The 27,050-nt window shown below is 56.6% G+C and overlaps 2 protein-coding genes across 5 annotated transcripts; one reads left to right on the top strand and one right to left on the bottom strand.

Annotated features, from left to right (window-relative positions):
* LOC123327512 (interleukin-32) lies at window positions 1-9,331 on the top strand. 4 transcript variants are annotated; one of them, XM_045164298.1, is made up of 7 exons: window positions 1-245; window positions 4,968-5,009; window positions 6,492-6,530; window positions 6,671-6,727; window positions 7,081-7,107; window positions 7,283-7,342; window positions 7,836-9,331. In XM_045164298.1, the coding sequence occupies exons 2-7, from the start codon at window positions 4,995-4,997 to the stop codon at window positions 8,160-8,162; spliced, it is 525 nt and encodes a 174-aa protein (XP_045020233.1). In that variant the 5' UTR covers window positions 1-245; window positions 4,968-4,994; the 3' UTR covers window positions 8,163-9,331. The 4 variants fall into 4 exon arrangements, with proteins under 4 accessions (XP_045020233.1, XP_045020235.1, XP_045020236.1 ...); XM_045164300.1 differs by having other exon boundaries at window positions 1-282; XM_045164299.1 differs by lacking the exon at window positions 1-245 and adding an exon at window positions 315-4,846.
* Window positions 9,332-19,898: 10,567 nt separating this feature from the next.
* On the bottom strand, window positions 19,899-20,527 carry LOC123331632 (bolA-like protein 2). The gene has a single exon (XM_044936255.2). It carries the CDS (start codon window positions 20,365-20,367, stop codon window positions 20,113-20,115), a length of 255 nt encoding a protein of 84 aa, XP_044792190.2. The 5' UTR covers window positions 20,368-20,527; the 3' UTR covers window positions 19,899-20,112.
* Window positions 20,528-27,050: the final 6,523 nt, after the last annotated feature.

The raw sequence follows: 27,050 nt of genomic DNA, 5'->3' as shown, positions 1-27,050 counted from the left end.
AGAGGGCGCCGCGCGCCCGCACACGGAGCTGGGGCTGCCCCCCGGGGAGGAGGTGGACGCCGTGTTTTCCTGGCCGCTCAACGGGAAGACCTGCCTGATCCGGGGGCGGCAGTACTGGCGGTAGGACTAGGCTGTAGCGCGCCCGGACCCCGGCTACCCGCGTGATCTGAGCCTCTGTGAGGGCGGGCTGCCGGCCCCCGACGATGTCACCGTCAGCGACAGCGGTGGGAGAGATCGCGGACCCGGTGGGCGAGGCCTTGCAGGCCCGGTGGCCGTGGGATGGTGGGACTTGCAGACCCCGGCGTGGGGGGAGAAGCGGTGCGGAGAGAGGGGTTTGGAGGGTGGGCAGGCGTGGACCAGACCCTCAAACCTCTCCCTCCCCGCAGGGGACACCTACTTCTTCAAGGGCGTCCACTACTGGCGCTTCCCCAAGGGCAGCATCAAAGCCGAGCCAGACTCCCCCCAACCCATGGGTCCCAAGTTCCTGGACTGCCCCACCCCCAGTGTGGGCCCTCGGGCCCCCAGACCCCCCAGAGCGCCCCTTAAGCCCGGAGACTGCGACTGTCACTGCGGGATCAGTAGGGCTGCAGGGCGGCCTTCGGTGCCCCTCCTGCGTCTTCTGTCCCTGCTGGTGGGGGGCCTGGCCTCCCCCTGAAGGAAACCTGCGGCTGCATGGAAGGGAGCAGATCGCCCACGGGACCTCCTTGCGTTGTGGCTGTGGGAAGTCTGTCCCAGGGGCGGGGCTCAGCCAGGATGCAGCTGGGGATGCAGGTGGAGCTAAGTCCAGGAGAGCGGAGACACAGGACCCGCCCTGGCACTGAATGCCCTGACTGCGGCCTCCTGGGCTTTCCTTCCTCCCCTGACCCTGGCCATGACCTCGCAGGGACTCTCCTTTTCCCGGAACACCTGGCCTTTCCTGGAGCTCAGGAGGCTGAATTCCTACAGCCTGCCCGCCTGCCAACAGCAGCTGTCCCAAGTGCTTGGCTCTTTACAGGACAGCCCCACTCCCCCTTGCTGAGCCGGCTCTCCAGCCTCTGGTCTAAGGTTTCTCATCCTGTCATCCACCCATGAAGTGCCAATCGAAGCACATTGGTGGGGTCCCAAACCCAGCTCTGCAACCACCCCTGAGCATGTCCCAAGTCCAGGGTGACATCCATGGTTAACATGGGTGTCACATGAGCATCACGTGGGTGATTCTCCTGAGACGGCCCCTGTGGCCCATCCTTGGTTCTGGTCAGCACGCTGGTACCAGAACCGCCCACATTCAGTAGGACACCCTTCTGCTCCTAAAACACCTCTCCCACCTCCACACCTGAGCCTCTGCCGCCCCCTCCAGAACCCCTTGGCTCCCATCAGTTCGATGTTGGTGGGAAGATAGTGGACTGGTGCCCTCTCAGTCTGGGGTCACTGCCTCCTCAGTGCTCCTGGGTGACAAGTGGATGGAACCTGGCCACCTCAATGACCCCCCTGCCCACTGAATTCAGAATCTAAATGAATGCCTCTGCAACTCTGTTTCTGGAATAGTCCACACAGGATAATCCAGGAAGGAAGTTCCCTGGTGGTCCAGTGGTTAGAATCTGGTGCTCTCACTGTCATGGCCTGAGTTAAATTTCTAGTCCCAGAACTTAAATCCTTCAAGCCGATCAGTGTGGTCCAAGAAAAAGAGAGAATGATCTAGGGAACTTGAAAAATGCAGATTCCATGTCTTCACCGTGAATCCTCACTCTGGGTCTGAGGCCAGGAATCTGCATTTGAATAAACTGGGTGGTTGATGTGGGGGTGGGCGATCTGCAAGTGACCAGGGCCAGCAGCTGCCGTCTCCGGTCTCTGTCTTCTGACTTGTGCGTCCCCTCCATGTTCTCCACCCAGGGGCCAACCTCTTCCTGTATTTACAGAGCCCATTCACAGCCTGGGTGAGAGAGGTTCACCCCCATGGCTGGAGTCACATACCCACCATTTCTTAATGTGCCACCAGCCTCAGTGGGCCCACAGTGCTGCAAGAGCTGACCCAGGGGCATGGAGCCCAGCGTGGTCACGACCAGGCCAGAAGGAGGATGACAGCCCGGTGTCTTCAACCAGCCAGGGATCTGGATGTTCAAAGGCACCAGAAGCCATCTGGGCCTCTGTCAGGACCCTTTCTAAGTATGGGGAGGAGGAAACTTGTCTTCAAAAAGCTTATCAGCCCTGAAGCAGGACAATAAAAATAACAGGAGAGAAACCCCTTCATTTCCTCGGAGCAGTGATGGAGCCCCAAGGCGAAGTTTGGTGGCAAGAACATTACAGACCTGAATCACTGTTTTACAGAAGAGGCTGGAATCCAGCATTGACGGGGGACAGGGTGGCTGAGGATGAGCTGGGGGGCAACCAAGAGTTGGTTGGAGGCGCCCAGAGAGGGATGTCCCATGTGACATCTGAGGCTCCTTTCGCTGCAACAACGGACACTTGTCCAGCCTCTCACATGTCATGAAGTCAGGTTCACAAAAATGCCACATGGTATTGAATTATGTTTTTTAAAGAATGGGAAGGAAATGATACAAATTTTTAAAATATAAACACTTAAAACTTTTGTATTTCAAAGGGCAACACCGGAAAAGTAAAAAGACAACCCACAGAATGGGGACAAAAAGTTGCAAATGATTCATGTGGTCAGGGCATGGAGCCGGAAAACTTTTACTACTCTTGTGTGTGGTCGTGCACGCTCAATGCTGTCTCCGTGGCCCCATAGACTGTAGCCCCCCAGGCTCCTCTGTCCATGGGGTTTTCCAGGCAAGAGTATTGGAGAGGGTTGCCATGTCCTCCTCCCAAGGATCTTCCCTGACTCACAGATTGAACCTGGTTTTCAGCATTGCAGGCAGATTCTTTACCACTGAGCTACTGGAGAAGCCTGGGGAAAGAGTCTAGTGGTACCTCAAAAAGTTAAAAACAAACTTAGGAATTGCCTGATGCTGGGCCGTGGAGGATGATGGCTTAGGGGTGCAGGATGGTTTCTGGAGATGATAAAAGTGTTCTGAAATTGATGGTGGTGATGGTTGAGTAGTACTGTGCATTAAATTAGGCCCTTTCCTGGGTGAATTGTATGATATGTGAATTACATCTCACTAAAACTCTATAAAGAAAAGGGTTCAGTCCACAGTGAGACACGAAATGCCTTTCAGGAGGTGGCCTTCCTGAGACAGATGTGGAGGTGCCCAGTGTCACGTCTCAGGCAGCCAGATCACTGGAAATATGACCTGGAAATGAGGCGGGCTGAAGCAAGTGAAAGCCGCTCAGCCGTGTGACTCTTTGAGACACCATGGACTATGCAGTCCATGGAACTGTCCGGGCCATGATAGTGGACTGGGTTCCTTTCTCCAGGGGGATCTTTGGGACCCAGGGATCAAACCCAGGTCTCCTGCATTGCAGGCAGATTCCCTACCCTCTGAGCCACCAGGGAAGCCCGAAGCCAAAGTAAGAGCGGCTCTATTGTCTCCCTCCCACCCTGGAGTTCTGAGCTGGCTCAGGGAAGGATCTGGACTTCCTGGGTGTGGGAAGGGACTTTCAGACAACTGAACTGGCTCCTAAGGGGCAGGGGATGCCAGCTGGAGTCTGGTGGGCCCAAGAGAGACGTTCCCTGAGGAGCAGGATTCCTAGGTTTTTCCCCATGGGGTGCACACGGTGGCCCATCAGGAGGCCGGTTCCTCTTCAAGGATATTAGACACTTAATCGTGTTCCCCTAAATTCACACAGTGAAATCCTAACCACCAGCACCTGGAGGGGGGTCTTTACAGGGAATCAAGTGAGCATGAGGGCCTTAGGGTGGGCCCTAATCCATTATGACTGGTGACCTTAGGAAAATGGGGAATTAGGAGACAGATACTTGTCTAGGGAGGGCACCATGTAGACCTGGAGACAGCTGTTTACACGCCTAGGAGAGAAGCCTGGAACACATGCTTCCCTCAGGGCTCTCAGAGCAACCGCTGCCTGCTGACGCCTTGATTTCAATTTCTAGGCTCCACTGTGGGAGTTGCTGAGACCCGGGTCTGTGGCTCTTTGTTATGGCAGCCCTGGGTCTCTAAGACAGATGCCAGGCCATGGCTGTGAGGGGCTGTGGTCTCAGGGAGAGGTGGGCCAGGCTGTGAGAGTCAAGCCCTGTGGGGCTGGCCAGGGCCATGGAGACCCCTGCCATGGTGACTGAGGCCCGGGGGCCCGAGCAGGCCTCAGGAGACCCTGGTCAGCGGGGCCCAGACGGCCAGCAAGGCTCCCTTCTGCCCCTTCTGAGGGACACATCCTGTGGGTGAGGCACACAGGCCCGGCCCTGCCCTGGATGCCAAGGCCCCGGGGAGAGTCTCCACCTCAGGGTTCCTGCAGGTCCTGTGCCTTCCTGAGGGTAGGGCAGCTCCAGAAGCTTCTCTGGATGTGGAGTGGGGTGCAGTCTGTTCAAGGGCCCTGGTCGGCTCCCCCTGAATCTTCCTCAAACTATCATAACAAGTCTGGACTTTACCCCGTCCCTCCCTGTGCTCGATCCGATTGTGAGGGGAGGTGGCCCAAGCTGGGTTCAGAGATCCCAACCCAGGTCAGGGAGGAAGGGCCCTGACCCCTGGACCCTGAGTGTAAGGCACACGCCCTCCCCACCCCGCCTCTCAGACCTCTGGCCCCTTGTCATCCCTTCCTTCGGACACCTGCCCTCCCCCCTCTGTTTCTGCTTCTATTTCTGTCTCAGTTTCTGTCTCAAACACACCCAGCTGCCCCTGCCCCCTCCCCAGCAGGGCTCCACCCTCTCTGCCCCTCCCTGGCCAGCTCTTAAGTTGCTAGGGCTCAGCGGGCAGTGGGGCAGTGCTCAGCTGAAGCTCTGGCTGCAGGATCTCAGGTGAGGGACTCTGGGGAGCCCAACGTGGGGGTGGGGAAGACCTGCAGTCTGAGGACCCTCCAGGGTGGTGGGCAAGCCCGCTTCTCTGAAGCACTTTCCCCTCCCCTCCTTCCTCCACCAGGTCCCTTCAGGAGGACTCTAAGCCACCATGTGCTTCGCTAAGGTGAGTGACAACGAGAGATGAGGGGAGAGTGGGCCTGGAGTCTCATTTGCCGCCCGATCCGGCTCCCACCAGCTCAGCCCCAGCCCTGCTGACTGCTCTGTGCACAGCAGCCTCTGTCCCACCCTCCCTGGGCCCTGGGGTGGCCGCAGGGGAAAGTGAAAGTGTGAGTCGCTCAGTGGTGTCCAATTCTTTGCGAACCCGGGGACTGTAGCCCACCAGGCTGCCCTGTCCATGGGCTTCTCCAGGCAGAGATACTGGAGCAGGTTGCCATTTCCTTCCCACTGGGGAAGCAGAGGGTCAAAACATGGGACCCGTGCCACAAAGCGCCCCGTCTCACAATGACCCTGGTTGAACGCTCTGCTATCACCATCCTGAAATTCTGGATCATTGTTGACAAGCACGCTCCAGCTTCCTGTTGCTCTGAGCCCTTTCCTTATGTGGCAGGTACTGGCTGTGGGGCTGGGGCTCCTGCTGGGAGGTCAGTTTGGGGGCAGCTCAGTGTGGGGGCCTGTGTTGGGACCGAGGAAGGAGCAATGGACCAGGGAGTGAGTGTAGGAATTAGACTCGTCATGCTCGTGGGGCAGCCGGACCTGGAGCCTCTGCAGTGTCCGAGGAATCAGCCATCCTCGGGCTCCTACTAATGCTTATTCCTATTTATTGAATTTCTTTTGTCTCTGAGGGATCTTAGTTGCAGCGTGTGGGGTCTAGTTGGCTGGTCAGCATTTTCAGAGAAAAGCGAAAAGCATTTCTCTCAGGGCCTGGATCAGTAGCCGAGCCACACTGAGCTCAGAGTCTACTCTTTCCCTTTGGGGTGCCCTCCGCCCTCTGTACAACTCCCTCATCTCAGTTCTGACGGTGACAAGATGCTCAGGAGTTCCAGGCCATGGAACACCAGTATCTGGCAGTGGTCATCGTGGCTGACCCAGGTTAAGCGTCCAGACCCAGTGAGAGGATGTGGGCAGAGAGTGTCCCCAAGGACCCGCGAGGTGTTTCCTTGCCCAGTTGTGTGTGATGCTGGGCTGACAGGATGGGCCCCCCAGACAAGGGTGTGCAGACGGAGCCCTGCACGTGCTGTGAGCCCCACTGACCACCCAGGGCCAGGAGGGCAGTGGGGACCCGCCAGATGCCCGCCATTAGGTGGAGTCTCCCAGGGGTCGGTGGGGCGCTCCCACCTCCATGACTCATCAAGGGTCTGGAGTGGAAGGTGCTGGGAGCTGGGGGTCTGCAGGGTCAGAGGTCTGAAGACTGGCCACTGTCACCCTCAGCGCTTCAGACAGGAGAGGACAGCGCCAGTTCCTCCCTGGTGAGCTCTCAGTGGGACCACGGAGGGCTAGGCATCTGGGAACTAGGTTGACCCACCTAACCAGGGCAAGGGTCCTCCTTTGGTGAGTGTGTGTGTGTGTGTGTGTGTGTGTGTGTGTGTGTAATACAGGTCTCAGTGGTTACAAGGACAGAACCTGAGTTTCACTGTTACCTCCACAGGGAGTCCCATATGACCAGGCTTCTCTGAGGTCCATAATGGTAAGCGGCTCATCCCCACGAATAGCTAGGGACTCGGGAGGCCTGGGTCTGCGAGGTGAAGCTGAGTCGATCTGGCCCACTTGGGACCCAGCAGGGAGAAGAACCGAGCTTGTTTTACTCAAGTCCATCTCTGTTCACAGCGCAAACGGGTGGATGATTTCTGTGATAAGATGGGAAGTGAACCAGAAGAAGCACAGGTGGGTCACTGTGCCCCACCCCCGACCCTCCCCAGTGTGAGGGAGGTGGGGTGGGTTCACAGTCACGGTGATGATGAGGGTCACAGCTCAGCGCCCAGTCCTTACACTGGACAAATGCACACCTGTGTGGCAGGTGAGTGCACAGGGAGGGGATACGGAGGCCCAGGGATGCTGAGGGCGGCGTCCAGACCACAGGGCAACAGGGCAGGGCATGGATGCCAGAGCATGGTCCCCAGGTTGAGGGTTCGTTATTGAGGTGACTGGGCAGAGATGAGTACTAGCTGGGGCTTGGGATTCAGGGTGAAGTGAGAGAGGGTAGGGGTGTTTTAAATACAGTGTTTTTTCCCCACCAGATGGAGACAGCCCTAGCAGAGATGGAGGTGAGTTTGGACCTTGCCCCCTGCTAAGGGTAGTCCTCAGAGTTGTATCAGCCAGGGTATGGCGTCTGGGGCCCTGGCTCCCTTGAGACTCACCTGGAGGCACGGGAGGCCACAGTGCGGACCCCAGACCTCAGCAGGGAGGCAGGAGTGCAGACTGCACACTTCCTCTCCCCAGGAGGAGCTCAGCGAGGACATCAGTGAATTTATAGAAGATCACATTCAAGAGAACCTTCCAGTGAGTCGGAGCCACTGTCTCAGCGCCTTCCTTCCCCTCCCCACTGGTCTCTCTTGTCCTTGGGGCTGCTGTGTGTGCACAGAGCTCCCTGGGGTGGGGGATGAAGTGGGGGTCCCTCAAATCTCAGGTGGTGTAGCCTTGTGGGCATCAGCCTCCCCACCCAGCACACGGTGGCCAGAGCCCTGACTCAGCTTCCTGCTGTGAGCCCCGTGGGCCTGGTGCTGGCTTCAGAGGCCAACCACCTGCAGGCAGATACAACCAAGCACCACAGTTCCTTCTTTAGGCGAACCAAGGGGCAGGCCCAGTCTCTGGGAGAAGTCCTCAAGTCTGTGGAGCTTTTGGCCTGAAGGCAGGAAGTTTGGGTTGGGCTGGGCCGGGCTTGTGAGCCCCAGCGTCTCACAAGGGCTGGGAGGTCTCGGTGAGGTCAGGACCAGGTGTGCCTCACCCAGGGCAGGTCCTTGAAAGGCCTCTATCCATGCATGAATCCCTGCAGGAGTCCAGTCCCTTCCTTCCGGAAGCACGGCAAGAAGTACGATGCAGAATCCAGAGACCTTCAGTCTCTGCCTGTCCAGAAGTCCAGAATCCACAAGAGAGCATCTGGGCCAGAGCTCTGCGGTGGTTCGAAGGAATTCTGCAGAGACTCAAGCAGCGGTGTTGGGATGCGCTCACCTGGCTGCGGGAGAAGGCAGTACCCTGGCTGAAGGAGAAGGCAGAGGCCTTCCTGGAGGCCATCTGCAGTGCGGTGAAGGCCGTCTGCGGAATGCTGACGGATTTCTGCTCCTCTGTGGGGCAGCTCTTCAGAAACCTCATCCAGGTCTAGGAGCCCCAGGTGGTTCTGTAGGAACTCCACCTCATCCAGAAGGCCCTGCACTATCCCCTTCCCGGAAACCATCTTCTGAAGTGACCTAACCCTCCTGCTCATCCTTGAGCCATCATTTAACTGCCCTCACCTCCTGTCCTGCAGGGACGACTCCACAGCATCAGGCCAGGTTTCCCTTCCCCAGGTCTGACCTGTCTGTCAGGGATGGGGATGCTCTGCTGACCCAGGGATGTGGGAGGGGCTTGGAAGCCCAGAGGCCCCAAGGACCAAGGTGCCCTCCGTGGGTCAGCATCCCTCAATGTCTCTGCCTGTCGCTCCAGACCCTGTCAGATGGAACGCTGAGCTGATTTTCAGTGAGGGGACCCCTGAGGATCGGCTGTGGGTCTCTCACGAGGAGGCAGTGGTGGACCCTGACCCTGACGTTAGCATCTTAGTACCCTCATCATCCTAAGGGACCCAGCTTGCTGTCAGCTGAGGCCCCAGCAGGGCAGGAGACCTGGAGGAAGGCTCTCCCTGTCTCCTGGACCTGCGCCTTCCTGTCTGAGGAGGACAGCAGCCTGTCTGGGAGTGCCTTGTGGCAGAGCCCCATTCCGGCCACACCCTTCCCCCTTCACTTCCAGGGGGTCCCTCTGACAGGCCTGACACTGGAAGGCCTACCTCTGGCCTGAGTTCCCTGCTGCAAGGAGCCACCCCACTGCCAGGCCCTGAGCAGCCTTGGCTTCCTGGCCCCGTCCCTGCCTCACCTCCCATCAGTATGCACATCTCTCAGACTTTCCCTTGCGTTCTCCGGTGCCCATGTGCTAAACCTGCACTTGACTATTTCCTTTTTTCCTTTTTACATAATGACTTACATCTGATTTACTACTTCTCCCGGTGGTGAGGTTACTCCATTGATATAAGTAGTAAGGTATTTTTTGTTTAACGTTTAATTTCTTCCCCATTTCAATTTCAATATGAGTTTGCTTTTTGTGGTTGTTGTTGTTTTTAGATTAAATCTTTTCTCCATTTCAATGTAAGGTACATGAAATACATTTTCTAAACATTTCCCCTCCCAAAGAAATGTTTCAGTTTTTGACCAATGATATTTGATTTGTGCATGTACAATATAAACTCGGGAGGTAACAGAACAAAATCCAATAAAAATATGGAGGAAAGAGTCCTCCATGGTGCAGGAGGGAGTGATGTTAATGGAATAGGTACAATTTCCAGGGATTCTGGGCACAAGTTTCTTTCTTCCTATGCAGAATTCTGAACCAATGAAATATTACTTATGTGATTATCAGTCATCTCACTTCTTTGACCTTTTAACCAGCACATGCAAGTTATAGACAGCAGTTATCAGTGGGTCATTTGCTGTAAAGCAGACGTTTTGTACTCCATTTAGCATAGGATAGCCATTTGAAACCGTTAGGTGGTATTTCATGGGATCCGAGGAACTCTGGTCCTTTATGTCTCAGCTCAGGAAGATTCAGAGAGAGGCGAAAGGAGCCTGGCAGCCGACAGTCCACGGGGTGGCACAGAGTCAGACACAACTGAGGACCTAAGGCTCTCACTGACCTGTCAGACCGCGTCTCATCCGCAGGACGCTGCTCTGCATCTCCTCGCCTGCGCAATAGTCCTTGGCTGCTGGCCAAGCTCCTCTCTCTCCTGCCGGGGTCTCTGCACATGCTGCTCCTTTTGCCTGGGATGCCCTCCTTTTTCTCCGGGGCAGCCCTGCTCCTCTATTTCAAGCCAGATCCCCTCAAGGCCCCACCACATTCCCTGGCACGTGGGTGGGCTCAGGAAATAATCACGCCTTGATACGCTGTGAGTGCCGTCGCTCTGTCATGTTTGCCTCTGTAGCCCCACGGACTGTGGCCCACCAGGTCCCTCATCCATGGGATTTCCCAGGCAAGGATAGTGGAGTGGGCTGTCATTTCCTTCTCCAAGGGATCTTCCGAGCGCAGGGATTGAACCCAGGTCACTTGCATCTGCCTCATTAGCAGTCAGATCCCTTACCACTAGTGCCCCCCAACGCTGTGGGTTATCGCAATTCCTCTAACTCTTAGCTGACCTGTCCTCTCTTCTGGAAACGTTCTTCCCAGGAGTCTTGCAAGAGTCTTAAAACTAAACTGCCGGCTTATAAAGGGGGAGTGTTGCTGTCCTGTAAAGAGCCAAGCACTTGGGACAGCTGCTGTTGGCAGGCGGGGCAGGCTGCAGGAATTCAGCCGCCTGAGCTCCAGGAAAGGCCAGGTGTTCGGGGAAAAGGAGAGTCCTGCGGGGTCATGGCCAGGGGCAGGGGAGGAAGGAAGGGTCAAGGAAGGAAGGAAGGCCCAGGAGGCCACACTCAAGGCATTCAGTGCCAGAGCCGGCCCTGTGTCTCCGCCCTCCTGGACTTAGCTCCACCTGCATCCCCAGCTGCATCCCAGTTGAGCTCAGCCTCTGGGACAGACTTCCCACAGCCACAACCCGCGGGGCCCGTGGGCGATCCGCTCCCTTCCACGCAGCCGCAGGTTCCCTTCAGGGGGAGGCCAGGCCCCCCACCAGCAGGGACAGAAGACGCAGGAGGGGTACCGAAGGCCGCCCTGCATCCGACTGATCCCTCACTGACAGTCGCAGTCTCCGGACTTAAGGGGCGCTCTGGGGGGTCTGGCGGCCCGAGGGCCCACAGTGGGGGCGGGGCAGTCCAGGAACTTGGAACCCATGGGTTGGGGGGAGTCTGGCTCGGCTTTGATGCTGCCCTTGGGGAAGCGCCAGTAGTGGACGGCCTTGAAGAAGTAGGTGTCACCTGAGGGGAGGGAGAGGTTTGAGGGGCTGGTCCACGCCTGCCCACCCTCCAAACCCCTCTCTCCGCACCGCTTCTCCCCCCACGCCGGGGTCTGCAGGCCCCACCATCCCACGGCCACTGGGCCCCCAAGGCCCGGCCGCCCAGGTGCGCGAGCTCTCCCACCCGTGTGGCTGACGGTGACATCGTCGGGGGCCGGAGGTGCGCCCTCCCAGAGGCTCAGATCGCGCGGGTAGCCGGGGTCCGGGCGCGCCGCAGCCTCGTCTTACCGCCAGTACTGCCGCCCGGGGTCAGGTAGATCTTCCCGTTGAGCTGCCAGGAGACACGGCGTCCACCTGCGCCTCGGGGGGCAGCCCGAGCTCGGTGAGGGAGCGCGCGGCGCCGTCTAGCAGCAGGTCCTGAAACGACCAGAACTGCGGGCCTGCGGGCGGGGCGGGGGCCGGGTGAGGCGCGCTGCGCATGCCCGCACTAGCGCCCCACCACCGGACCCTGCTACTGCTGCTAAGTCGCTTCAGGCGTGTCCGACTCTGTGCGACCCCATAGACGGCAGCCCACCAGGCTCCCCCATCCCTGGGATTCTCCAGGCAAGAACACTGGAGTGGGTTGCCATTTCCTTCTCCAATGCATGAATGTGAAAAGTGAACGTGAAGTCGCTCAGTCCAGGCGAGAGTACTGGAGTGGGGTATCATCGCCTTCCCCGCAAAAGAAGAGAATCCGGCACTGATTTAGATCCTGAATTCTGTGATGAGCTGGGGTGAGGGGCGGTCAATAGGTGGCCCAGGTCCCACCCAGGAACGTTGAGGAAGCAGTGACCCCAGACTGAGAGGGGATCAGTCCGAGACCCAGTCCACAGTCTTCCCACCAGCATGAGCTGATGGGAGCCAAGCAGTTCCCGAGAGGACGGCAGGGGCTCAGGTGTGGAGGAGCGGAGAGGTGTTCCAGGTGCAGGAGCGTGTCCCCTGAAAGTGGGCAGTTCTGCTTCCAGTGTGCTGACCGGAAAGAAGGTGCACGGGGGCCGACTGTGGAGCATCATCTGTGTGTGAGCAGTGATGTCACCAGGACTTGGGGCACGGTGATCAGGGGTGGTCTGAGGGCTGATGTGGAGTCCCCAGCAATGTGGGTTGATTGGATTTCACAGAAGCAGGATAAGGAGACAAACATCACAGAGCGCCTTAGAGCCAGGCTGGGGTAAAGCGTCCTGGGGTGGACGGTGGGGTCCGTCCATAAGACCCAAACAGCTTGGCACAGCTGTTGACAGAGCGGCCTGGGCTGCCTGGCACACAGACTGGGGCCTTCAGGACGGAATGAAGACCGTCTGGGCGCTGAGCCTTCTGGGGTCCCCTTGATCCAAAGGGAAGTGGCAGATGTCTCCCTGCCCTGGCCTGCCCCACAGGGCTTGTCGCTCACAGCCTGGCCAGCCTCCTTGCTGAGGCAACAGCCTCTCTCATCCCCGCACCTCCATGGCCTTCTCGTAAGTCTTCCAGCCCCAAGGCCACCATAACAAAGAACCACAGACCCGTGTATCAACAGCACACATTTATTCTCTCACAGGGGAGCCTAGAAGTGGAGGTCAAGGTGTCAGCAGGTATGGTTCCTCTGAGAGCCCTGAGGGAAGCCTGTGTTCCAGGTCTGTCCTATTCTTGTAAATAGCCGTCTCCACATCCTCACAGCATCCTTGCCGGACATGTATGGGTCTCCTAATCCCCCATTTTCATAAGGTCATCAGTCATAATGGATTAGGGCCCACCTCAAGGACCACGTTTACCTTGATTCCTTGTAAAGACCACCTCCAGATGACGTGGCATTCAGAGGACTGCAGCATAGAAATTTGGGGACACAGTGTGACTTCTGATATCCTTAAAGGGCAACTGGATTTGGAAAGTATAGGTGTTTCTTGGGCACAGCTGGAAGGGAAAGCTCTGAGCCTGGGGCTGCGAGGTTCAGTCGTTTAGGTGTTGGGAGGAAGACAGGGCTACGGGAGTCCCCACATGTCACAGGTTTAGGTTTCAGACTCCTGCAAGACTCCTGGGGAGAACGTTTCCAGGAGAGAGGACAGGTCAACTAAGAGACTGAGGAATTGGGAGAACCAACAGCTTGGGGGGCACTAGTAAGGGATCTGACTGCTAATGAGGGAGATGGAAGCGACCTGGGTTCAATCCCTGGGCTCAGAAGATCCCCTGGAAAAGGAAATGACACCCCATTCCACTATCCTTGCCTGGGAAATCCCATGGATGAGGGACCTGGTGGGCCACAGTCTGTGGGGCTACAGAGGCAAACACGACTGAGCTACAGCACTCACAGCGTATCAAGGCGTGATTATTTCCTGAGCCCACCCACGTGCCAGGGAATGTGGTGGGGCCTTAGGGGACCTGGCTTGAAATAGAGGGGCAGGGCTGCCCCGGAGAAAAAGGAGGGCATCTCAGGCAAAAGGAGCAGCACGTGCAGGGACCCCGGCAGGAGAGAGAGGAGCTTGGCCAGCAGCCAAGGACTATTGCGCAGGCGAGGAGATGCAGAGCAGCGTCCTGCGGATGAGACGGAGTCTGACAGGTCAGTGAGAGCCTTAGGTCCTCAGTTGTGTCCGACTGTGTGCCACCCCGTGGACTGTAGGCTGCCAGGCTCCTTTTGCCTCTCCCTGAATTCTTTCTGAGCTGAGACATAAAGGACCAGAGTTCCTCGGATCCCATGAAATACCACCTAACGGTTTCAAATGGCTATCCTATGCTAAATGGAGTACAAAACGTCTGCTTTACAGCAAATGACCCACTGAAAACTGCTGTCTATAACTTGCATGTGCTGGTTAAAAGGTCAAAGAAGTGAGATGACTGATATTCACATAAGTAATATTTCATTGTTTCAGGATTCTGCATAGGAAGAAAGAAACTTGTGCCCAGAATCCCTGGAAATTGCACCTATTCCATTAACATCACTCCCTCCTGCACCATGGAGGACTCTTTCCTCCATATTTTTATTGGATTTTGTTCTGTTACCTCCCGAGTTTATATTGTACATGCACAAATCAAATATCATTGGTCAAAAACTGAAACATTTCTTTGGGAGGGGAAATGTTTAGAAAATGTATTTCATGTACCTTACATTGAAATGGAGAAAAGATTTAATCTAAAAACAACAACAACAACAAAAGCAAACTCATATTGAAATTGAAATGGGGAAGAAATTAAACGTTAAACAAAAAATACCTTACTACTTATATCAGTGGAGTAACCTCACCATCATGAGAAGTAGTAAATCAGATGTAAGTCATTATGTAAAAAGGAAAAAAGGAAATAGTCAAGTGCAGGTTTAGCACAGGGGCACCGGAGAACGCAGGGGAAAGTCTGAGAGACTTGCATACTGTTGAGGAGGTGAGGCAGGGACGGGGCCAGGAAGCCAAGGCTGCTCAGGGCCTGGCAGTGGGGCGGCTCCTTGCATCAGGGAACTCAGGCCAGAGGTAGGCCTTCCAGTGTCAGGCCTGTCAGAGGGACCCCCTGGAAGTGAAGGGGGAAGGGTGTGGCCGGAATGGGACTCTGCCACAAGGCACTCCCAGACAGGCTGCTGTCCTCCTCAGACAGGAAGGCACAGGCCCAGGAGACAGGGAGAGCCTTCCTCCAGGTCTCCTGCCCTCTGGGGCCTGAGCTGACAGCAAGATGGGTCCTTTAGGATGATGGCACTAAGATGCTAACGTCAGGGTCAGGGTCCACCACTGTCTCCTCCTGAGAGACCCACAGCCGGCCCTCAGGGGTCCCCCTCGCTGAGGATCAGCTCAGCGCCCCATGTGACATGGTTTGGAGTGACAGGCAGAGACATAGAGGCATGCTGACCCACGGAAGGCACCTTGGTCCTTGGGGCCTCCAGGCTTCCAAGCCCCTCCCACATCCCTGGGTCAGCAGAGCATCCCCATCCCTGACAGACAGGTCAGACCTGGGGAAGGGAAACCTGGCCTGATGCTGTGGAGTCGTCCCTGCAGGACAGGAGGTGAGGGCAGTTAAATGATGAGTCAAGGGTGAGCAGGAGGGTAACTGTCGCTTCAGAAGATGGTTTCCGGGAAGGGGATCGTGCAGGGCCTTCTGGATGAGGTGGAGTTCCTCCAGAATCACTGGGGCTCCTAGACCTGGATGAGGATTCTGAAGAGCTGCCCCACAGTGGAGCAGAAATCCGTCATTAGTCCCCAGACGGCCTCACAGCACTGCAGATGGGCTCCAGGAAGGCCGCTGCCTTCTCCCGCAGTCAGGTGAGCGCATCCCAACACCGCTGCTAGAGAGTCTGCGGTATGCCCAGGAACCGCTGCAGGACTCTGGCCCAGATGCTCTCTTCTGGATTCAGGACCTCCAGACAGGCAGAGACCAAAGGTCTCAGGATAATGCGGCGTACTTCTTGCCAGGCTTCCTGAAGTAAGGAACTGGACTCCTGCAGGGATGGGGGCCTTTCAGGGACCCGCCCCGGGCGAGACAGACCCTGGTTCTGACCTGACCCAGGCCTCCCAGCCCTTGTGAGACGCTGTGACTCAGAAGCCCAGCCCAGCCCAACCCAAATTGGCTGCCTTCTGGCCAACAGCTCCGCAGACACGAGGACTTCTCCCAGAGACTGGGCCTGGCCCCTCGGTTCCCCTCGAAGAACGAACCCTGGTGCTTGGTTGTACCTGCCTGCAGGTGGTCTGCCTCTGAACCCAGCACCAGGCCCACGGGGCTCACAGCAGGAAGCTGAGTCCAGGGCCCTGGCCACTGTGCGGGGAGTGGGGAGGCTGATGCCCGCAAGGCTGCACCACCTGAGATTTCAGGGACCCCCCTCCTTCTTCCCCCACTCCAGGGAGCTCTGTGCACACACAGCAGCCCCAAGAACAAGAGAGACCAGTGGGGAGGGGAAGGAAGGCGCTGAGACAGTGGCTCCAACTCACAGGAAGGTTCTCTTGAATGTGATCTTCCAAGAATTCACGAACGTCCTCGCTGAGTTCCTCCTGGGGAGGGGAAGTGTGCAGTCTGCACTCCTGCCTCCCTGCTGAGGTCAGTGGTCCCCACTGTGGCCTCCCGTGCATCCAGGTGAGTCTGAAGGGAGCCAGGGCCCCAGACCCCATACCCTGGCTGATCCAACTCTGAGGACTACCCTTAGCAAGGGGCAAGGTCCAAACTCACCTCTGTCTCTGCTAGGTGTTCCTCCATCTGACGGGAAAAAAATACTCTGTTTCAAACACCCCCACCCTCTCTCACTTTCACCGTGAATCCCAAGCCCCAGCTAGTTCTCATTTCTGCCCAGTCACCCCAATAACTAACCCTCAACCTGAGGGCCATGCACTGGCATCCCTGCCCTGCCCTGTTGCCCTGTGGTCTGGACGCCGCCCTCAGCATCCCTGGGCCTCCGTATCTCCTCCCTGTACACTCACCTGCCACACAGGTGTGCGTTTGTCCAGTGTAAGGACTGGGCGCCGGGCTGTGACCCTCATCATCACCATGACTGTGAACCCGCCCACCTCCCTCACACTGGGGAGGGTCGGGGGTGGGGCACAGTGACCCACCTGTGCTCCTTCTGGTTCATTTCCCATCTTATCACAGAAATCATCCACCCGGGTGTGCTGTGAAGAGAGATGGACTTGAGTAAAAGAAGCTCGGTCCTTCTCCCTGCTGGGTCCCAAGTGGGCCAGATCGTTCTCAGCTTCACCCAGCAGAACCCATCCTCCTAAGCCCTCAGCTATACGTGGCGATGAGCTTCTTACCATTTTTGCCCTCAGAGAAGCCAGGTTACGTGAGACTCCGTGTGGAGGTAACAGTGAAACCCAGGCTTCTGACCTTGTAACCACCCAGACCGGTTTTACATACTCACACATTCACCCAAGGAGGACCCTTGCCCTGGACTAGGCGGGTCAACCTGGTTCCCAGATGCCTAGCCCTCCGTGGTCCCGTTGAGAGGGAGGAACTGGCGCTGTCCTCTCCTGTCTGAGGCGCTGACGGTGACAGTGGCCAGTCTTCCCGACCTCTGACCCTGCAGACCCCCGGCCCCCAGCCCATTTCCCTCCAGGCACTTGACTCCATCTCGGAGGTGGGAGGCACCCCCACCCCCAACCCCTCGAGAGACTCCACCTAACGGCGGCAATCTGGAGCTGTCCCTGCTGCCCTCCTGGCCCTGGGTGGTCAGAGCGGCTCACAGCGTGTGCAGGGCTCCTGTCTGCACATCCTTGTATGGGGGGCCCATCCTGTCCGCCCAGCATCACACGTGTCTGGGCAAGGAAACACCTCGCTGGGACGTGGGGACATTCTGCTGCCCGCATCGTCCTCTCACTGGGCCTGAGCGCTCAGCCTGGGTCACCCCCGATGACCACTCCCAGACACCGGTGTTCCATGGCCCAGAGCCTCTGAGCATCTGATCACACTCAGAATTGAGGTGGGGGAGTGGTACATAGGGCAGAGGGCTCCCCAAATGGAAAGAAGAGACTCTGAGCTCAGCGTGGCTTCAGCTGCTGATCCAGGCCCTGAGGGAAATGCTTTCGGTTTCCAGAAAAACACCACATGCCTCTACCCCCGGGTTTCCAGGCTGTAGAAAAAGTCCCCAGCGACGACTCATTCCTCTGACCCTGGACACCCTCTATTTGCAGCTCTCTCACCAGAATGTCGACTCTGATTCCTAAAGTGACTCCTTTGTCCCATGACTCTGGTTTCTGAGTCCTCTGCAGCCCAGACCAGCCCACCAGGACCTCCACAAAGCTGCTGCCATACCTGTCCTCCAGCAGGAATGCCGCCCCAGAGCCTGGACCTGCTGCGTAAGGACGGGGCTCTAGGGTGGGGGGAGTCTGGGGGAGAATGGATGCGTGTGTACGTATGGCTGAGTCCCTTCGCTCGTCACCTGAAGCTATCACAACGTTGTTAATCGTCTCTGTTCCCACACAAAATTAAAAGTTAAAATAAAGAGAGCGAGAGAGAACAAGACAGAAAGAGAGAGAGAAATCTTTGTGCACAAACCCTTTTAGAAATGGAGAGAAAACAAATAGTTGAAGTCCAGCTGAGAACTTTCCAAATGAAATAAAAGAGAGGGCTCAGAGCAACAGGCGTGTATAGGGTCTGTGTCAGTAACTGTTCAGAATGTCGGGGTAGAGACAGCAGAGTACTCCCCGCCGCCGCCGCCCCGGATCGCTGTGAGAGAGGACCCTGTCGACTGCATGGGTCACAGGCCTTCAAGGCCCATCTCCCGGGAGGGTCCCCCACTTCGGCCCAGGGAGGTTGGGACAGAGGCAAGTTAGGAAATTCCAGGGCCCAACCTTCCCCCCACTCTTGTGATCACTCACCTTAGCGGAAGCCATGCTGCTCCTCGGCTCTGCCATTGTAACGCGGTGGGAGGGAGGGTGTGAGGAAAAGTGATCTGGAGAAGCAGGCTCGCCCACCACCCTGGAGCGTGTTCTGCCTGCAGGTCTCCCCACTTCCTTCTCCCCAGGCGCCCTGGAGCCCCTCACCTGAGAGCCTGCGACAGAGCCCCAGCCAGCAGTCCACTGCAGAGCAGTCCAGACTCAGCATCCCCTGGGAGTCAGGGACTTAAGGGCAGAAGAGGGAGGGGTGGGAGGGTGGAGCCATCAAAGAGCCGAGGAAGCAGGCTGGGGAGGGGGTTTATGTGTGTGTGTGTGACAGAAACAGAACTAGAGCAGGGCCAAGACAGAAGGAAGGCAAGATGGGCTGACAGAGTTCTGAGGGGCCAGGGCGGAGAGGGCGTGTCCCTGACACTCAGGGTCCCTGGACAGGCCCCTCCTCCCTGAGCTGGGACTAGATATCTGAGCCAAGCTAGGGCCTCACCCTCCACCTGCACCCATCAACTAGGGGGCAGGGAGGGACAGGGAAAATACAGACTTGGGACAGCACGTTGAGGAAGCTTGCGGAGCTCCAGGAAATGATGTCAACCAGCTGGGGGTTAAGATACAGGGGAAGGCGACCAGGGCCCTCGAACAGACTGCACCCCACTCCACATCCAGAGAAGCTTCGGTAGCCGCCCTGCCCTCAGGAAGTCACAGGACCTGCAAGGGCCCTGAGGTGGAGACTCTCCCCGGGGCCCTGGCATCCAGGGCAGGGCCGGGCCTGATTGCCTGACACAAAGGATGGGGCCCAGGAGGGTCTGAAGGGAGCCTTGCTGACCAACTGGCCCCAATGACCAGGGTCTCCTGAGCCCCATGGGGGGCCCTTCAGTCCCAAGCTACGTGGCAGGGGTCTCCCTGGCCCTGGCCGTCCCCACAGGGCTTGACTCTCACAGCCTGGCCCACCTGCCCCTGAGACCACAGCCCCTCACAGCCCAACACAGCCATGGCCCTGTGTCTGTCTCAGAGACCCAGGGCCGCCATAAGAAAGAGCCACGGATCCGGGTCTCAGCGACACACGTATGTCCTCTCCCAGTGGAGCCAAGGCTCACTGTGTGTGTCTGTCGTTGTGTCTGTGTGTCTGTCGTTGTGTCTGTGTGTGTGTGTCTGTCGGGGTGTGTGTGTGGGTGTGAGTGTGGGTGTGTGTGTGTTGTGGGGGAAAGACAGCTATTAGAGCCAACTGTGGGCGAGGCCAACCAGTCTCAGCCTGGAGTGATTTCTCCTCTCGAGTCCACCCCCGTGTTTAGTACAATATCGTCCAGTGTATTTGCCTGTTTAGTTAAAATTGAATAAAACTTAAAATCCCAGATGTTAGATTAATATGGGAAACCTGTTCTTGTGGAACGTTGGTAACTAATTCACACTGAAAATGCTAGCAGCTGATTACTTCAAACTGAAAAACGAAACCTGCCTGCAGGTAAGTTGGGTTGACCGTTGAGGACCCCTAAACACCCATAGGGGCTTCCCTGGTAGCTCAGCTGGTAAAGAATCTGCCTGCAATGCAGGAGACCTGGGTGGGATTCCTGGGTCGGGAAGATCCCCTGGAAAAGGGATAGGCTACCCACTCCAGTATTCTTGGGGTTCCCTGGTGGTGCAGTCGGTGGCTCCCGCCTATACAGGAGACTTGGGTTCAATTTCTGGGTTGGGAAGATCCTCTGCAGAAGGGAATGGCAACCCACTCCAGTAGTCTTGCCTGGAGATGCCCCGTAAACAGAGGAGCTTGGTGGGCTACAGTCATGGGGTCGCCAAGAGCCAGACATGACTGAGCGGTTAAGGACGCACAGCGCTGTGGAGCCTAGAAATTTTGTTTTGTTTTGGGCCCTGATTCATAATTTAATGGGTGTGCTGGTCCGGGTCCCTTATTTCTACTGCTCAGGGGCCCACTGCTCTGGGGTCAGGGTTTTCTGCTCAAAAGCATGAATGTGCAGGAGCTCTTCTGCTAGGCAAGGGTTCAGGAGCCGGTGTCTCTGAAGCAGCGGTTTCCCCTCGAACTCTGCCGACACCACGAGGACTCGGAAGCTGGACGCGCAACGGTTGGGAGTCGTGCCCCCCACTTCCACCTGCTCCGCTTCCAGGCCCCGCTGCAGCTTCTTCCGGAGGTACTCGGCGCTCAGTTCCATTGTGGCAGCCCAGCGAGGGCGGCAGCCCAGTGGGGATGGAACCCCAGCTCTGACCCCAGCCACCCTGCTTCCCGAGCGTAGGAGTTGAAATCAAAGTGTCAGCAAGTTTAGTTCCTCTGAGAGCCCTGAGGGACGCATGTGTTCCAGGCTCCTTTCCTAGGCGTGTAGACGGCTGTCTCCATGTCTACATGGCGCCAACCCTAGACAAATATCTGTCTCCTAATTCCCCATTTTCATAAGGTCACCAGTCGTAATGGATTAAGGCCCACCCTTAAGACCTCATTTTAACTTGATTCCCTGTAAAGACCCACCTCCAGGTAAGGTGACATTCCAAGGTGCTGGTGGTTTGGACTTCAGCATAGGAATTTGGGGCAAGACAAGTCAACCTCTAATATCCTTGCAGAGGAACCAGGCTCTGGAAGCGGCTATCAGTGTGGGCCCCAGAGGGACAGACCTACAAAACCCACTCCTCAGGGAAAGTCTCTCTTGGGTTCACCATTCCCCAGGCAGCATCCTCTGCCCCTTCGGAGCCCATTCAATTGTCTGAGACCACCTTTCCACACCCGGGAAGACCAAATCCTTCCCTGAGCCTCCTATGAATTCCAGGGCAGGAGGGAGACAGGGAGCTGATCCTGTTTCAGCTGCAAGTCACATTTCTGGGTCTCATTTCCAGAAACCTGGCCCCTAAGATGGGGTGCTCAGCCCCTCCATGCCTTTCTCCAGAGTATAATCATCTGAAGGCATTTTATGTTTCATTACGGACTGAGCCCTTTTCCTCACAATTTTAGTTGACATCTAATTCTCATACCATACAATTCACCCAGGAAAGTGCCCAGTTCAATGCAAGAACCTATTCAACCATCACCACAATCAATTTCAGAACACTTTCCATCACCTTGTCAGGCGAGTGCATGCTCCCCGGTTCTGTCCCATCACAACAAAGATTTGGAGTGACGGACATTAAAGCCCTCAGCGTGGCACAGCTCTCGGGTATTGGACAGACCATGTTATAGCTCTTAGATAGATCAGTGTTATAGCTCTATTTTATTTAGAAAATAGCAGGAAAATCCATCCCCAAGGCATGAGGGCACGCCGACCCGAAGACGCGAAGAGAAGAGAGTGGGGGAGCGCACCAGCGCACGGGAGAGAGAGACCCCCGGCCCTTTGACTCCTCTTTTTACATGTCTTTTCCTCCCCCTGGGCCTGCCCTATGTAAACTGGGCCAGCCAGGAGTGCTGGTGGTTCTACCTGAGGTCCTCACTCCGGTCCTCGGACCTTGCTTTGCTCTGTTTTCGCTGGCTTTTCCCTTCCTTGTCTTTTAGCCACCGCCATTCTGGACTCCTGTTTCCTATTCTAACTACCTAACAACCTCAAGCAGCCATTCTCCACCCCTAAGCCATCATCCTCCAGGGCCCACTACCAGGCAACCCCTAAGTCTGCTTTTTACTTTTTGAGGTACCACTGGAATACTTCCCAAGGTCATAAAACCACGTCACATTGCCAGCAACAGTATATCAAAGTTCGAATTTGCCTGATCCTCAGCAGCACTTATTATCACAACCTTTTGATTCTGGCATCCTAGTGGGCATGAAGTGGTATCTCACCCTGAATTTTATTTGCAGTTCCCCAGAGACGAATGCTGTTGAGCAACCCTTCATGTGTTTGTGGACCACGTTTATACAGTTCTTGGAGAACTGTATACACTGATCCTCAGCACGTTTTTAAACTGGGGTATTTGTCTTTTTATTTTAAGTTGTCAGAAGAGTTTTATGCTCTGGGTACCAATCCCTTATCAGATACATCGTTTGCACAATTTTTGTTTCCATTGTGTGGTTGTCTTTTCATTTTCCTGATGGTTTACTTTGAAACACAGAAGCTTTTGTGTTGTTATCTTGGGACTGTTCCGTTCATTTCAGTCACTCAGTCAAGTCCCACTCTTTGCGACCCCATGGGCTTCAGCATGCCAGGCTTCCCTGTCCATCACCAACTCCTGGAGCTGTACTGTTCTTTACATAATATAATTCGATGTGATGTGGCATGTCTGTGAACCTGACTTCATGAAGTGAGAGGCTAGAGAAGTGTCCATTGTTGCAGCGAAAGGAGCCTCAGATGTCACATGGGACATCCCTCTCTGGGCGCCTCCAACCAAGTTTTGGTTGCCCCCCAGCTCATCCTCAGCCACCCTGTCCCCCGTCAATGCTGGATTCCAGCCTCTTCTGTAAAACAGTGATTCGGGTCTGTCAAGTTCCTACCACCACTTCAGCCTGGCTCCATCACTGCTCCAAGAAAATGAAGGGTTTTCTCTCCTGTTATTTTTATTATCCTGCTTTGGGGCTGACAAGCTTTTCGAAAGCAAGTTTCCTCCTCCTCATAAATAGAAAGGGTCCTGACAGAGGCCCAGATGGCTTCTGGTGCCTTTGAATTCCCAGGTCACTGGCTGGTTGAAGACACCGGGCTGTCATCCTCCTCTGGCCTGGTCGTGACCACGCTGGGCTCCATGCCCCTGGGTCAGCTCTTGCAGCACTGTGGGCCCGCTGAGGCTGGTGGCACATTAAGAAATGGTGGGTCTGTGACTCCACCCATGGGGGGTGAACCTCTCTCACCCCGGCGATGAGCTGGGCTCTGTAAACACAGGAAGAGGTTAGAGAACTTGCTAGAGACGTAGAAAAGGCACAAAACAAAGAGATGCAGGTGCTGGCCCAGCTCCCTTGCCCAGGAGGACTATGCCCCACCCCCCACCACCCAGTTTGTTCAAATGCAGATTCCTGTCCCCAGATCCTGAGTGTAGATTCAGATGAGGACATGGAATCTGCATTTTCAGTCTCCAGGGTCATGCTCTCTCTCTGTTTATTTTTTATTTTTTTGGCAAGATCAAGCGACTTGAGGGGTCTTAGTTCTGGGACTAGAAATTTGACTCATGCCATGATAGTGAAAGCATCTGATTCTAACCAGTGGACCACCAGGCAACTCCCTTCTTGGGTCATCCTGTGTGGAATATTTCAGAAGCAGATTTGCAGAGGCACTGGTTTTTAGATCCTGAATTCTGTGACGAGTGTGGGGTGGGGGGTGGTCAATGAGGTGGCTCAGGTTCCACCTACTCATCACTCAGGAACGTTGAGGAAGCAGTGACCCAGACTGAGAGGGGGCCAGTCCACTGTGTTCCCACCAGCATGAGCTGATGGGAGCCAAGCAGTTCCCGAGAGGAAGGCAGAGGTTCAGGTGTGGAGGAGCAGAGAGGTGTTCCAGGTGCAGGAGAGTGTCCCCCTGAAAGTGGCCAGTTTAGTCTTAAAACTAAACCTGTGACATGTGGGGACTCCAATAGCCCTGTCTGGGGCCCTGGCTCCCTTCAGACTCACCTGGATGCACGGGAGGCCACAGTGGGGACCACTGACCTCAGCAGGGAGGCAGGAGTGCAGACTGCACACTTCCTCAGGAAGTGGCTGGCTCAGGGAAGGTTCTGGACTTCCTGGGTGTAGGAAGGGAGTTTCAGACAACTGAACTGGCTCCTAAGGGGCAGGGATGCAGCTGGGGTCTGGTGGACTCAAGAGAGACTTTCCCTGAGGAGCAGGATTCGTAGGTTGTCCCCGTGGGGTGCACACGGGTGGCCCATCAGGAGCCCAGTTCCTCTTCAAGGATATTAGACACTGAATCGTGTTCCCCTAAATTCACACAGTGAAGTCCTAACCACCAGCACCTGGAGGGGGGTCTTTACAGGGAATCAAGTGAGCATGAGGTCCTTAGGGTGGGCCCTAATCCATTATGACTGGTGACCTTAGGAAAATGGGGAATTAGGAGACAGAGACTTGTCTAGGGAGGGCGCCATGTAGACCTGGAGACAGCTGTTTACACGCCTAGGAGAGAAGCCAGGAACACATGCTTCCCTCAGGGCTCTCAGAGCAACCTCTGCCTGCTGACGCCTTGATTTCAATTTCTAGGCTCCACTGTGAGAGTAAATGTGTGTTGCTGAGACCCGGGTCTGTGGCTCTTTGATATGGCAGCCCTGGGTCTCTAAGACAGATGCCAGGCCATGGCTGTGAGGGGCTGTGGCCTCAGGGAGAGGTGGGCCAGGCTGTGAGAGTCAAGCCCTGTGGGGCTGGCCAGGGCCAGAGAGACCCCTGCCACGGTGACTGAGGACCGGGGGCCCGAGCAGGGCTCAGGAGACCCTGGTCAGCGGGGCCCAGATGGCCAGCAAGTCTCCCTTCTGCCCCTTCTGAGGGACACATCCTGTGGGTGAGGCACACAGGCCCGGCCCGTCCCTGGATGCAGGGGAGAGTCTCCACCTCAGGGCCGCTGCAGGTCCTGTGACTTCCTGAGGGCAGGGCGGCTCCAGAAGCTTCTCTGGATGTGGAGTGGGGTACAGTCTGTTCGAGGGCCTTGGTCGGCTCCCCCCGAATCTTCCTCAAACTATCGTCCCAAGTCAGGACTTTACCCCATCCCTCCCCATGCTGGAGCCAATTGTGGGGGGACGAGGCCCAAGCTGGGCTCAGAGATCCTGACCCAGCTCAGGGAGGAAGGGCCCTGTCCTGGGACCCTGAGTGTAAGGGACACACCCTCCCCACCCCGCCCCTGAGACCTCTGGCTCCATGTCTTCCCCTCCTTCTGATTCCCCCACTTCCCCTTCTGTTTTTGCTTCTATTTCTGTCTCAGTTTTTGTCTCAAACACACCCAGCTGACCCTGCCCCCTCCCCCAGCAGGGCTCCACCCTCTCTGCCCCTCCCTGGCCAGCTCTTAAGTCGCTGGGGCTCAGCGGGCAGTGGGGCAGTGCTCAGCTGGAGCTCTGGCTGCAGGATCTCAGGTGAGGGGCTCTGGGGAGCCCGGCGTGGGGGTGGGGGAGACCTGCAGGCGGAGGACCCTCCAGGGTGGTGGGCGAGCCCGCTTCTCTGAAGCACTTTCCTCCCGCTCTTCCTCCACCAGGTCCCAGCAGGAGGACCCTAAGCCACCATGTGCTTCTCTAAGGTGAGTGACGAGAGATGAGGAGAGAGTGGGCCTGGAGTCTCATTTGCCGCCTGTCCCCGCTCCCACCAGCTCAGCCCCAGCCCTGCTGACTGCTCTGTGCACAGCAGCCTCTGTCCCACCCTCCCTGGGCCCTGGGGTGGCAGCAGGGGAAAATGAAAGTGTGAGTCGCTCAGTGGTGTCCAACTCTTTGCGAACCCGGGGACTGTAGCCCACCAGGCTGCCCTGTCCATGGGCTTCTCCAGGCAGAGATACTGGAGCAGGTTGCCATTTCCTTCCCACTGGGGAAGCAGAGGGTCAAAACACGGGACCCGTGCCACAAAGCGCCCCGTCTCACAATGACCCTGGTTGAACACTCTGCTGTCACCATCCTGAAATTCTGGATCATTGTTGACAAGCACGCTCCAGCTTCCTGTTGCTCTGAGCCCTTTCCTTATGTGGCAGGTCCTGGCTGTGGGGCTGGGGCTCCTGCTGGGAGGTCAGTTTGGGGGGCAGCTCAGTGTGGGGGCCTTTGGGACCGAGGAAGGAGCAATGGACCAGGGAGTGAGTGTAGGAATTAGACTCGTCATGCTCATGGGTGAGCCGGACCTGGAGCCTCTGCAGTGTCCGAGGAATCAGCCATCCTCATGCTCCTTCTAATGCTTATTCCTATTTATTGAATTTCTTTTGTCTCTGAGGGATCTTAGTTGCAGCGTGTGGGGTCTAGTTGGCTGGCCAGGATTTTCAGAGAAAAGCTGAAAGCATTTCTCTCAGGGCCTGGATCAACAGCTAAAGCCACGCTGAGCTCAGAGTCTATTCTTACACTTTGCGGTGCCCTCCAACCACTGTCCCACTCAACTACCTAGTTCTGAGGGTGACCAGATGCTCAGGAGCTCCAGGCCATGGAACACCGGTATCTGGCAGTGGTCATCGTGGGCTGAACCAGGTTGAGTGGCCAGGCCCAGTGAGAGGATGCGGGCAGAGAGTGTCCCCACGGACCCGCGAGGTGTTTCCTTGCCCAGTCGTGTGTGTTGCTGGGCTGATAGGATGGGGCCCGGGACACAGGGTGTGCAGACGGGAGCCCTGCAAGCACTGTGAACCGCATTGACCACGCAGGGCCAGGAGGGCAGCAGGGACCCGCCAGATTCCCGCCATTAGGTGGAGTCCCCCGAGGGGTCAGGGGGCACCTGCCACCTCCATGACGCATCAAGTGTCTGGAGGGATGGGGCTGGGGGCCGGGGGTCTGCAGGGTCAGAGTTCGGGAATACTGGCCACTGTCGCCGTCAGGGCCTCAGACCAGAGAGGACAGCACCAGTTCCTCCCTGGTCAGCTCTCAGCGGGACCACGGAGGGCTAGGCATCTGGGAACCAGGTTGACCCGCCTGTTCCAGGGCAAGCGTCCTCCTTGGGTGAGTGTGTGTATGTGTGTAAAACAGGTCTCGGTGGTTACAAGACCAGAACCTGAGTTTCACTGTTACCTCCACAGGGAGTCCCACATAACCTGCCTTCTCTGAGGGCCATGATGGTAAGAGGCTCATCCCCACGAATAGCTGGGGCTTGGGAGGCTTGGGTTTTGCTGGATGAAGCCGAGAACGATCTGGCCCACTTGGGACCCAGCAGGGAGAAGGACCGAGCTTCTTTTACTCAAGTCCATCTCTGTTCACAGCACAAACGGGTGGATGATTTCTGTGATAAGATGGGAAATGAACCAGAAGAAGCACAGGTGGGTCCGTGTGCCGCACCCCCGACCCT

Source organism: Bubalus bubalis, chromosome 24, assembly GCF_019923935.1.
Source record: "Bubalus bubalis isolate 160015118507 breed Murrah chromosome 24, NDDB_SH_1, whole genome shotgun sequence".
Taxonomy (NCBI): domain Eukaryota; kingdom Metazoa; phylum Chordata; class Mammalia; order Artiodactyla; family Bovidae; genus Bubalus; species Bubalus bubalis.
The sequence above is the reverse complement of the archived record's forward strand: the minus strand, read 5'-3'. Positions and strand labels throughout refer to the sequence as shown.